The following is a 13,500-nucleotide window of genomic DNA, read 5'->3' as shown; positions in this document are numbered from 1 at the left end:
TGCAAACTTGTAGCTTGGGCTAATCATGATCGATCGTTTCATGCAAAACACAGGTGATACTTGTTTGATCACCGGTATTATTGAATTATTTCATTCATTACGACACCTTGAGGCGTCGGTATAACTTGCAGCTTGTGCTGATCACGATCGAGCGTTCATGCAAACTATTATATTTGAGATTGTTGATTTTAAGTTCATCCAGTGGATGTTATCGCTTCTAGAACTCGTTTACATGTTATAAACGTTCATATGGAATTCGATTGGTCGAAGTTCCTGTTCATCGTTGGATCCTGTTAACTTAGTCACACTAGTGACTGTATCTATACATCTTGTTTCCCTTGACATCAACTTTTGAAACACACTTCTGAAGAGATAACCTATTCTAAATTTCGAGGACGAAATTTCTGTAACAGGGGGAGAATGTGACAACCGGTAAATTACGCCCTTAATTACGTAATTTACAGGCGATTTACGCGACAATAAATAGTGTTTACGACGCTAATTAACTTAGTTAGGCCCTTGGAGTGCCCAGGAACGTTTGATCAGCTATACAGTGCGCGTGTTGTGAATTATGGGAAATCTGATGAATATTATGCGATGACAGTCTGAAACCGTACAATATACTGACGACACCGACAAATATGGATGTTACACGAATATTTTTATGCTTATGGAGTTTAGGTCGCGATATCGGGTCTCGTAGGAATTACGTGCCACTTACACATGAGATGGGCTTGTGGGCCCTGGGCCCAAGCTCAAAACCCACAAGCCTAAACCTACGCATAGTGTATAGATCCCTACAAAATCTTATCGAGATCTACTAAATCCCTACAAATCCACTAAATCTTACAAAATCTGTTAAAATCTCTAGAAGATCTAAGCAAAATCTATGCAAGATTTGCAAAAATCTATACAAGATTTTTTTAGAGATCCCAACATTTTATAAATAGGGTATTATGGCTTCTTTTCTCAACCCACAAAATGAAACCAACGCAGGTTTTGGAGTCTCTTACCCCCCTTTCTTTTTTTTATGTATCTTATACACACCCAAAGAATTCACAGTGCTTACCCTACCTATTCTCTCCTGATTATACACACAGACAAATACAAAACTAAGTGTATTTGAGAACCTTATCAAGATCTATATCAATTGTAACCTACAACTACTTGCCCTCTTATCACCTCCCACAATCAAGCCAAACCTTCAATCTTCCAAACACCTCTCCTCCTCTATTTCTAATAAACCAGCCAACCACCACCATGGGCGGCGGAGCCACGGTGGTGGCGTAACGTGGCGGCGACGGGATCCATATCAGGTCGGGCAGGCACAAGAGAACAAGAGAGAAAATTCAGCAGGTAGAGAGAGATATCGAAGAGGGAGGGAGGGCGACGGCGGTCGGATTGGTTGGTAATGTTTCCGGTAAGCACTTCCCACTCGCCCCACTTCAGATCGACAGACCTGTTCTATTTTTTTTGTCTGAAATATATTATGTTTTCTTCTTTCCCGGTAACAACGATGATATTGTTGCTGTTGATAATGAGGATGATGGTGATGGTGATACGGTGACGGAGGTGTGGCTCCGGTGGGTGTCACGACAGTGGTGGTGGTGTTATTGTTCTGGTCCGGGTTTGTCCCGGGTCACAACTTGGTCAGTTACGGTTCCCTTCAAGTCCAGATTCGGTTCAGTCACATAGTAACCTCAAGATCTGATTCGGGTATCGGTTCAACAGTCAAAGCTGGTCCAAAGAGTCAACAGGTTGGATAATTTCAGATTCGGGACTCGGTTTCGGGCGCGGTGCAATCTCGGGTCAGTTCGGGTCAACCGGTCAACTCAGTTGACTCAGTCAACTCAGCGAGTCGACTCGGCTCAACTCAGTCAACGAGAGCTGACTCGGTCAAACCTGAGTCAACTCGGGTCAACACCAGTCGACAGGCGGTCAACAGAAGTCAACGCCATTTCGGGAAAGCCTAATCGGCGTAGAATTTCTAATTATATTTAATTATTGATTTATATTTATACGCGAAATCGAGCTCGAACTGATCTATTTAAATATACTTTGCATCGTTATGCATTTGACGAAATCATATATATTGAGTATATTGATATTGACTATTGTTGAATTTTGAAAAATATAGCAACACTGAGATGTCAGGATCGTCCAAAAACAGAGGAAACTCTGTCCGTTTTTCGAGAAAAATCCTTAAACACGACACGCATTGTATTTCAAAAAACGACGCTTAATGGAATTCGTGTTTATAAAACTTCAAACTTTGATAATTCCAAACGCTTTTACAAATAAATATGATGTTATATTTATTTCGAACGTCGTTAATTTGTATAACTTCTATAAAATAAATATAGCTTATATATTTATTTCAAGTATCAAACAACACGATCTTGTTTTATAAAATAAATATAGATGTATATTTATTTCAAACACACGAATTCTTTTACAAACTAGCTACAGTCTATCTATTCAACGACTCGATGAAGTTCTTATAGAATAAATATAATAATTTATATTTATTACGAACGCCGAAACGGCATATATATATATATATATAGGACAAAGATCCGTTAGGAACCACCCCTTATTGCGAGAACCGCGAGAACCAGTGTGAACACTTGGCAAAATTGTAATTATGTGGTACTTATTATAAAACACGCGCCCCTCTGTTTCATAACTCTGTTCACGATCAGTAGTTAGGGTTTCATTCAACAGATCAGAACTTTGTATACATCGACGACGGTGGCCGACGACGTTCACATAACTCACCGGAGTTCACGACGGTGGCATCCGGTCACGGTGTTTCCAGCGGCATTCACAATGACAACCCACCATTTACACCCTCTACATGGCAGCCTCTGATTCATCAAGTGTCAATTATCACACATCTGATGTTCCTCCTCATACATTTTATGATAATCCTCCTCATATCTTCATGGCATCATCTGATTCATCAAGTGTCGATTCTCACACATATGATGTTCCTCCTCATACATTCTCTGGTAATCCTCCTCATATACATCTGATGCTGTTCTAAATTGTGATCTGGTTTGTGTCCTAGGGTTAAATTTGAGTTCTACTTTTCGTGTGTATGCGTTAGGAACAAGCTATGAATTGGTCATGATCTAAGTTGTTCTTATGAGTTTCCATGAGTGTAAGGTAGGTAAAAGTAAAGTAGAATGAAATAGGAGCCAGTTGAAGCTTGCTTGGGTAGCCGATTTCGTATGGTGATCTGCCAGTATTTGTGTTAACCGAGGTTTTTAAGAACGTACTGATAGTTAGGTATGGAGAAGACTGTTATATAATCTTTTTGTTCTACATCTGCAAGTAGTCTTGTGGTATTCTAGCAGAGACGATGAGTTCATGGACTTAATAAGATTGTTGTCGATATATTTTTTCGTTTTGTAGCTTTTAGCTAATTGCATATGGTGATCTTCCTGGATTTGTGTTTACCAAGGTTTTAAACTTTTAAGTATCTACTGAAAAATAACTATTGAAAAGACTATTCTATAATCTTTTAGTTCTTCATCTGTAAGTAATTTTGTGGTATTCTGGCGTATAAGATGAGATCATGTACTGGTTAAGATCTTTGTCGATATATCTTTTTAATTTGCATGTTGTAGATACTCTGTAAATATTATATTAAATGATATGCACATATGCATTATATTTACTGTAAATGATCTTGTATTAAATTATATGCACATGTGCATTATATTGATTGTAAATGATATTGTATTAAATTATATGCACATGTGCATTATGTTGAAAATTAGAATATATCATTGATGTATGTATTCTGAACAAGTGCCTTATAGATAACTATCCAATTATGTACAGAATGGCAGCAAACAAAGGGTCTTGGGTGGCGGATAACTACAAAAAATAGGGGAGTTGACTATGTGGGATTGCAAATGGAATAACTAGTCGACAACCGGGGATTCATGGGTGGAGTTTATGCAGCTTTTGGCACTGCTGAGAGACACCAGAATGAAGACGGGTCAATATGGGTGGGGTTGGCACTCGGAAAAATAAGTCGACTTTTACAGATAAACCTATACTACTGGACTTGGGTTTGGTTAAGTTGAATTTGTCCAAGAATATGTATTCTAGTCCACTTGATTTTGCCTCCGATGTTCGGTTGGTGTTTGAGAATGCGATGCTTTATAACCCCAAGACGGATGAGGTTCATGGAATGGCTCATCAGCTGCTGTCCTATTTCGAGATGCTTTTTAGACCGATTCAGGCGAAATTGCCTACTAATCAGCGTGTGAATTGGTTTCTGCTGTAGATGAATTCGATGGAAGTTCGTGTGACGATATACAGACGCCTGATAGATCCAAGAAGCCGAAATTTAGTGACCCGGTTGCTCCTGTTTTAAACAAGCAAAATCACTCGACTGCATCTAAACCGATCATCCCACCTGTTGTTCAGCCGCCAAAGCGGACGCCATGCCAATGCAGGCTGCAGAACCATAACCAGAACAGATCAAATCGTAATCAACTATAACACAAGGAACTGTGCCGAAGCTGCCCAAGCCCAGAGCCAAGGATCTGAACAAGAGGGACATGAACATGGAAGATAAACATAAATTGGGGTTAGGGCTGCAAAGTATGCCACCAGATAAGATACGACATTTGTTGCAGATCGTATGTAAGAGGAACGATCAGTTGGCGCAAGAGGGTGATGAAATAGAGCTTGACATAGAGGCTTTGGACACAGAAATGCTCTGGGAGCTCGATCGGTTTGTCACCAACTGGAAGAAACTAGTGAGCAAGACGAAAAGGCAAGCACTTTTAGTAAACATCGCAACGGTCGACATTGATGATGTAAGCTTTTCAATTGTTGGAAATCTGGAAGACTTTCTTGTTTTTTAATTTGAATGGTTGTGTTGAATTCAGGTTGAGGGAATGAAGAAAAACAATAAGGAATCAGGGGAAGAAGATGTCGATATTGGCGATGAGATGCTGGAGAGCAGCTTCCCACATGTGGAGATTGAGAAAGATGATGGTGGTGGTCAGGGTCAAGCTGCAGGTCATGGAAATGAGAATGCAAACAGCAGCTCCAACGTACCATAATAATGGACATGTGCATACATGTTTTATGTTTAACTTAACATGGTTATTTGATACGGAATAAAAATATGCACACGCGCAATATACGTGTTATAATAATGCTAATGTGCACCCATACACATTTTTTAATAACAAACTAGCACGCTTTGATACGTATATACATTGCTTTAATATACATAATACATCCTTTGATATACATAATACATCGACATATGCTTACTAATTTTGAATAATGCACATGTGCATCCATACATAATTTATCCTATACAACTACTGTCAACCAAATATACACACAGCACATCAGTTAGCCGCTTACTACTGCCCAAACAAAAAAAAAAAAAAAAAAAAACACTACGTGTTTCATGTCCTTGAATCATTCACATATAACATCCATAACATCATATTATCTGTTACTTTTCCCAGTTGTTGAGCACACCCCATCATTCCTATTGCTTCAACGCCTCTTCTTCTAACATCTGCTTAACTGTTTCATCTGTCAATCCATGTATTTTGTTCCATCGATGATCTACAATGAGCATGTGTATCAACATTAATTTATGATCGACATATAAGATATGCACACATGCATCATTATATACATGTGAATAAACATTAAATACCTTAATAACCTATGTTGACAAACTATGCACACGTGCATATTAACCTATTATAACAATCTATGCACATGTGCATAACTATATATCACACAACTATACCTTATTAACATAATCCAATATGAAATACACGTTCTCATAACTGTATAACACACCAAAAAAACACCTACATAAAACTAAATACCGATTACAAATCATTGATGCATAGGTGAGATTCCTATTCGAAGTCATATGCATCAACATCATCTACCTTGTCAAATTATTATTGCAAACTATGCACACGTGCATATTAACCTATTATAACAATTTATGCACATGCGCATAACTATATAGATCACAAATTTAGTTTATTATCCTGTTATGTTTAATCATATTATGTCAAGCTATGCACATGTGCATAAGTATGTATCACACAATTATACCTAATCAACATGTTCTGTGTAATCCTGTTCTGTCAGAACATATGCACATGTGCATATCTATATAGATCACAACATTACCTTATTATCCTATGCACATGTGCATAACTATGTATCACACAATTATACATAATCAACATGTTCTGTGTAAGCCTGTTCTGTCAGAAAATATGCACATGTGCATATCTATGTAGATCACAACGTTACCTTATTATCCTGTTCCGTGTAAACATATCTATCAAAATATGCATATGTGCATAACTATAGCTATGCACATGTGCATAACTATAGCTATGCACATGTGCATAACTATAGCTATGCACATATGCATTAACATGACATAACTTATCAACAGTTACACTCTGTGTTGCATCTAATGGTTCTTCAATCAATCATTGTCTACATTAAACTCAAGATTCGGTCTCTTTTAGCCTATTAACTTGGCTCTCTGTTGCTCCGCCTAGTCATCTTATGCTTGACATGGCCCTTGTTCTTAGGTTGACCCTTTTTCTTTCCAGCTTTGCACTTCTTATCTACCTGTTGACTTTTAAATTTTGACTTCTCAGGTTGCATACGCTTTGGAGGCCTACCACGACGTTTGTGCTTGGGTTTATCGTCAAGCGGTACCTTTTCTAGCTGCTGATCTTGCTGGTATCCAATCGGATCCTGCACTTCTATTGAACTTGGAGCAGCAGTTGGTTCATCAGCAGGAAACTCGGGAATCAACTTCTTACCTGACTGTTGACCCTTAGCTTTTGACTTCTCAGATTCCATAGGCTTCAGACGCCTACCACGATGCTTGTACATGTGTTTATCATCAATCGGTAGCTTTTCTGTCTGCTAATCTTGCTGAGAACTAATCGAGTCCTGCGCTTCTGTTGAACTTGGAGCAGTGGTCGGTTCATCATCAGAAAACTGAGTAATCAACTTATTAGGTGACTGTTGACTTTTGACTTTTGATATCTCAGATTCCATATGATTCGGATGCATACCACGACGTTTGTATTTCCGTTCATCAACAAGCGGTAGCATTTCTGGCTGCTGATCTTGCTGAAAACTAATCGGATCCTGCACTTCTGTTGCACTTGGAGCAGCGGTCGTTTCATCATCAGGAAACCGGTAAATCACCTTCGAAGACGTTGGCTTTAAGAATTCTATCATCGGCTTATCCAAACTTGTACTTCTTGATATCTGTAGTGGTTCGATATCAACCGCGCTCTTCACTTCGATAATCTCCATTGCCTGTTGTTTTTCGTTCAACAAATATTCAACAATGTCGGGCTTATCTTTTGACATATTTGCATAACCTAGAGAGTCTGTTAACTCTGAGCTACCTCCTAATGCATCTTTCTTTAAAACCGTCTTCAACTGTGATCTAGTCCAAATCCCGTTTTCCATTTCCGTGTAATACGGGATTCGAACCAGGAGATTCTTCAAGCTGCAAAAGCTCGGGATTCTTCTTCGTTTGAGTTTGCTCTAAGTTAACGTAACCAGAATTATCACGGTCTGACACTTGACCCGCCTCATTTTGTTCTTGAATTTGTATGTCACCCAAGTTAACTTCTACTATCTGGTTCTGCTCAGGTGATACGTCATCAATTACTTCATTATTTTGTTCCAGATTTGCTTCACCCAATAGCTGAAGTTCAGTATCCTCACATGTTATTGCACACTATGCACATGTGCATATTGACTTATTATTACAATCTATGCACATGTGCATAATCACATATTACATAAGAATTACCTTAATATCCAATTCTGTTAAACCTATGATGACAAAATATGCACATGTGCATAGCTATATATCACACAATACAAAACGAATTTTGAATCGACAAAATTATCTATCATATTATTACAATCTATGCACATGTGCATAATCACATATTACATAAGAATTACCTTAACGTAACCAGAATTATCACGGTCGATTAATTTGAAAATATCTATATTACAAATCCGTCAACGGTTCGGTTGGCGGCGGTGATTCCGACGGCGACTAATTCCGGCGATACCGTCGTAGTGACACACTCATTGAATCATCTATTCTTATAATAACTGGATGAATTTTGGGAACTAACCTCGATTATATGATGAAATATGAAATATCTGGTGGTAAAATTTCAAATCTAAGATAAAATCTCAATCCAGATGCTTCAATATGGTGAACTGATGATGGTGAAGTGATGATGTATTCGAGATGATGATGAAATCGATTGTAATCGACGAATTCTTGATAGATACGGTTTGAGAAATGCTGAGATACTTTGATGTAATGAGAGTGGACGTGAAAAATTATATTAAATGTAATTTAACTTTTGTTTGAAGTCCGGTAGTAAACGGAAGCAGATAAGAGGGTTTTTTAAAGTTATTTGGTATTTACAAAATTGCCCCATGTTCACATTGGTTCTCGCGGTTCTCGCAATAAGGGTGGTTCTCGCATGAACCTTACCCTATATAACCCTATATATATATATATATATATATATATATATATATATATATATATATATATATATATATATTGGCAAAATATACAAGACGCAATATATATATATATATAATACAAGCTTATTATACAATACTTTCATACGAATATTCCTACATACTCAAACGACTTCTCGCGGCAATTTAACTTAGTCATTTTCATTAAGTTAACTATTTACCGTCAAATCGTTCGATCAACGATTCGGTAGAGCTCGGTAACACGTAGATTAGTTACCACATTATTCGAAACTTATTAGATATTCCGTGTTAGGAATATTGTAGAATGCACGCTAGCGAGCCACGTCTTGGGAACGACATCACAAAGTCGTAATTAGCTAGATTTGCACAGGAATATTTAGGCGAGTTCATAACCCCCACTTTTTACTGTTTTACATTTTTTTTGTAAATGTTTTCGGGGTGGAAAGACATGCACGATTTTCAGAAACATACAAAGTTTTGAACAAACGCAAAACTCGTATTTCTAAATCATATCACGAATGGATTTCGAGGAACTCAAATAATTTACGAAAGGTTTATACTAAACATACCGGTTTTTACAAAACAAATGCGTATTTTCGAAATGTGAAGGATTTTTCGTAACTAGGGAGTCAGTCAGGGTGGCTGGATAGGTTCAGTCAGGGTGGCTGGGAAGGTTCAGCCAGGGTGGCTGGGGAGGTTCAGCCAGGGTGGCTGGGGAGGTTCAGCCAGGGTGGTTGGGGTGGAATATATGTTACAGTAATTACGAATACTTTTTACATGGTATGGTTAGCGTAAGGAGGTTTGCTACTTAGATCATGTGAGTGGGTAGGCGGGAACTGGAGGCCATTAATCCTCATTGTAGGACCGAGGGACGTAAGCGGTAGATCTATCTGGGTGTAGCGAGCCCAACCCCAGGCCCAGCAGAACGGACCTTGGGGTGACTTTGTGCCCAACGCAAAATCCGCTAGGTTTGAGTCTTCCTACTTGCACTTCACACATATCAATGGCCTTGCAAACCATTGGTGATCTCTTTTTCCTTATTTGCTACATACCAGGGATTTTATACTTACGGAAAATACTTGTTCATACAAATTAAATACCATGTTTTATACAAAATTCAAAGCATAAGATTATGCGGGTATGGAGTCAAAGTCAGGGTGGGCAGTGACGGTTATACGAACATTACAAATACAAGACTTTATAAATACATGGTTTTTATGAACATACTGTGTTACAAACACAACGTTTCCATATAACTTGACAAGAAAATGACTTTTGATTCGTTTTCTCAATACTATTTCGAAAACCAGTTATTCCAAAGATTTAATTCAAATCTTTCACAACTCAAAAGATTTATTTCAAATCTTTTACAAACAAACTATGAACTCGCTCAACTTTATGTTGACTTTTTCGCATGTTCTTTCTCAGGTTGCATTCTAAGACAAGGCGCGGTTGGAATAGGATGACCATGAAGAGTCGAGTGCTTATTGGCGTTCATTTTCTAAAAGTCTTAGCTTATTTGCTTCCGCTGTGCAATGAAGATACCAGTCCAGTCACGCCAATGCTCTGATAATTTCGGGATGTGACACTATAAGTGGTGAGTCGGTTAATCACGACCGGCTTCCAACCGGCCCCAATTGTATGACAAACATATAAATCAGTATACATGATTACCTTTAAATAATTGTCCCAAGTTATAAATGATTTGTGCCATGTGCACTTAAATCAATTTTCATAAATGTTTTCAAAAAGAGTCAGTTAAATTGTATTTACCAGTGTAAACTGACGTATTTTCTTAAAGACTGATTGTCAGGTACCTCTTGTAATAGGCTGGAGCTGAGGATCTTGCAAATCCATAAGATACATGAAGTCTGTTGTTTTTGTTTCTTTGTACATTTGTGATCCGCCTGTGGATCTTATTACATTCCAGTCTGTATATTCAGAAACTCGAACACTCAGACAATATGGTTTGTAATAGTTTATTCACCAAGCCTTCCGCTGTGCTATAATATTGTGTGTATTGACAATGATGATATCAACTACGTCACGATACTCCCCGCCAGGCCCACCGGTAATATGTGGAAATATCGGGGTGTGACATCATCCTTCTCTTTCTCTCCTAAACTCACCAAATTTTCACATTCAGACACTTGCAATTTTATCAGCTTCACCAGAATCTTACTTACAGCTTCATCAGCTTTCACCGGGTATCTTGTTTCATTACAATACTCTATGTTTCATTACAAGCTGAAATTATCACAATACTTACAACTGCCCCAATATACTCTATGAATACAGACATTAGTTTCGTATTGTAGTTGAACAATTCAATAGACAATTTTCACAAAAGGAAAATAGAGAACCAGATATTTGAGATTACATATATAAGTGTTTTGGTATGAAAAATAAAAGCAAAATAAATCAATTATATAACTTTAAATAAACGAAGGTAGATAGATATACCTTGGCATTAACTTCCTGCTATGAGAATACATGGGATATGGGAGATAAGGGGCCAGTATCTACCTCCTTCACTATATCTTTCTTTCAGATTTGGGTAATTCAAGATAAATAATTTCAATAGTGAAGGCAACAACATTTCTGGTAGATCCATCATGCTAGTACAATCGTGAAAACAGAGAAACTGGAGGGCGGTGAGGTGTTGGGGATGTAATCCTTTCTTTAGATCAGGGCATTTTACACCTGAGGTGTGCCAGATCAGGTATCTGATAACCCAACAGAGTACCGTCATTTGATCGGAGAGGAGTAAGGTCGCTGTTCGATCGCCGGAGAAGAAGTTGTTGGTTTCGTCGGAGAAGAAACAGAGCAGAGAAGAAAAGGTGGGGGGGGTAAGGTTGCAGTGAGGGTGATATATGTAGGGTGTTGTGTTGAGGAAGACATATTATTAAAGTGGAAATGACGATTATACCCTTTGACTTAAGAAAAACTTATGTTGACTGTTAAGTTATTTGACAGCAGGGGGTAATATTACAGAGTTTTCCATTAGTTTGGGGGGGGGGGTCAGAGAGCAAAATTTTCTTGGTAGTGGGTCAGAGTGCCAATTGGCTCTAGCCCAAGGGGGTAAAATTGCAGTTTACTCTTTTATTTATTTAAAATAGAAAACTTATTTTTGTATTAAAGTTTGTTAAAATGATTAATATTGTATAAAATGTTTGTTAAAAAAACCCCTTATATATGCCCCATATAGGCCTATACGTGGTATATATGGGGCATGAGTCATATACGAGACATATACGAGGGGTCCTATATGCCCTGTATAGGCTTATACGAGGCATATAGGAGCAACCAAACCAGAACTGACATGAGTCAGACACTGAGTTTGATGTAACCCTATACGCCCCGTATAGGCCTATACGAGTCATATACAAGGCAAAGGGTGTGTAAATAGGCAGATAGGGCGTGTGAATAATTTGAGCTTTGAATTAATGCATGGTGTATACAAACTTTAAATTGCATGGATATGAGGTACAAATTAAACTCTAATTGAATGAACACATGTTATATACAAACATTAAGTTGCATGGATATGAGGTACAAATTATAAGGATAAAGGGTATGGGAGTCATGGTTGAGACATTATTCGTCACGTAAAAACATGAATGAAAGGCTACACACCCCATTGCATAATCCACCATGGTTTGCATGGATTAAACCATGGCAACTATGGTCCTCCTTTCTATTTTTCAAGAAATCATTTCCTTTTTCTTTTGACAAAGATAAATTAAAATAAATAAGGGGATGATGGTCTGTGTCACACCCCAACCGATGGCGGAATCATCGGAGTGAGACGAAATAGATTGCAAGAGACTTCATAACACTATTTGTGACAATATTTAAATCCAAAAACCGTTTTTCATTAATAATCATAAACTGTCAATACAACAAAAGAAATACAAGTACAACATGGAAATGACAAATATCACAACAATAACATAACAAAGCATAATCAAATCTAGTAATCTTGAGCGTGTTTCTAGTCATCCCTACTAGATTCATCATGGCATGAACATCAACCTGTAACATGTTTAAAATAAAGTTCAATGTAAAAGCAAAGGCGAGTACATAAGGTTTGTATAAATAGCATAAGTATAAAAGCATTTTCTCAAATCCACATGGTAATTTGTAAACAAGGTAACTAGCATGCATAACAATACGTCAAACCCAAGTGTCCACTAGTATTTAGCATCCCTTGCCACAAAAGTAACTAGACCGTTTAGAATAAAGACTTAACAAGACCCCGACGGGTGGTGTGCTACTCCTATAGCGCTATATATGTTAAGTTGGGGCTTAGCAAACTTAATGACATAAAGCATGTATAATCTAGCATGAACCTAAGTAAACAAGTAGCATGTATAACGGATTGAGAGCATAAAGTATGTTTTAAGTGTGTGAATGTGAAGTTTGTATAATAACATGTTACAACCTAAAGTGTTTTTAAAAGGTAAATGGGTCAAGTGTACTCACGGTTTTGCAAGCTTCCACTTGATAAATCCACAAGAGTTGTTGGTTGATTAGGATGGAACACCGAGTCCTTCTACACGAAGAAACAAGGCGTATGAGTATTGGAGTATAACGGTGGAGTAAAGATTCGGAATTTAAAAACGTATGAACATAAACATAAGAAAGTAATCATCTTTAACACATTATACTTGTTTGACACTACGAAACCCCAAGGGTTAGAATGTTTTCATGGGTAGAATACCCATTAGAATCATAATAAGATATTAGGTCTTAGATGATGTAATCTAGTACTTTGACGAATGAACAAAAATTCATCATCAAAGGTTCGAATATTTGGATAGTATATATAAGTATTATATAGATTATGTATATCAATAAGTCCAATAGTTCAAGCATGAGGTAGGAGGATGAATCCTCCATTTAGGAACCTCT

General features: G+C 37.6%; 1 protein-coding gene across 1 annotated transcript; it reads left to right on the top strand.

Annotated features, from left to right (window-relative positions):
• Positions 1-2,837: 2,837 nt before the first annotated feature.
• Positions 2,838-5,166, top strand: LOC110866270 (transcription factor GTE7). The gene is made up of 3 exons (XM_022115501.2): positions 2,838-3,011; positions 3,850-4,838; positions 4,911-5,166. The coding sequence occupies exons 2-3, from the start codon at positions 4,578-4,580 to the stop codon at positions 5,085-5,087; spliced, it is 438 nt and encodes a 145-aa protein (XP_021971193.1). The 5' UTR covers positions 2,838-3,011; positions 3,850-4,577; the 3' UTR covers positions 5,088-5,166.
• The last annotated feature ends 8,334 nt before the right edge of the window (positions 5,167-13,500 follow it).

Source organism: Helianthus annuus, chromosome 7 (genome assembly GCF_002127325.2).
Source record: "Helianthus annuus cultivar XRQ/B chromosome 7, HanXRQr2.0-SUNRISE, whole genome shotgun sequence".
Classification (NCBI taxonomy): domain Eukaryota; kingdom Viridiplantae; phylum Streptophyta; class Magnoliopsida; order Asterales; family Asteraceae; genus Helianthus; species Helianthus annuus.
This window is presented reverse-complemented; position numbering and strand designations above follow the sequence as displayed.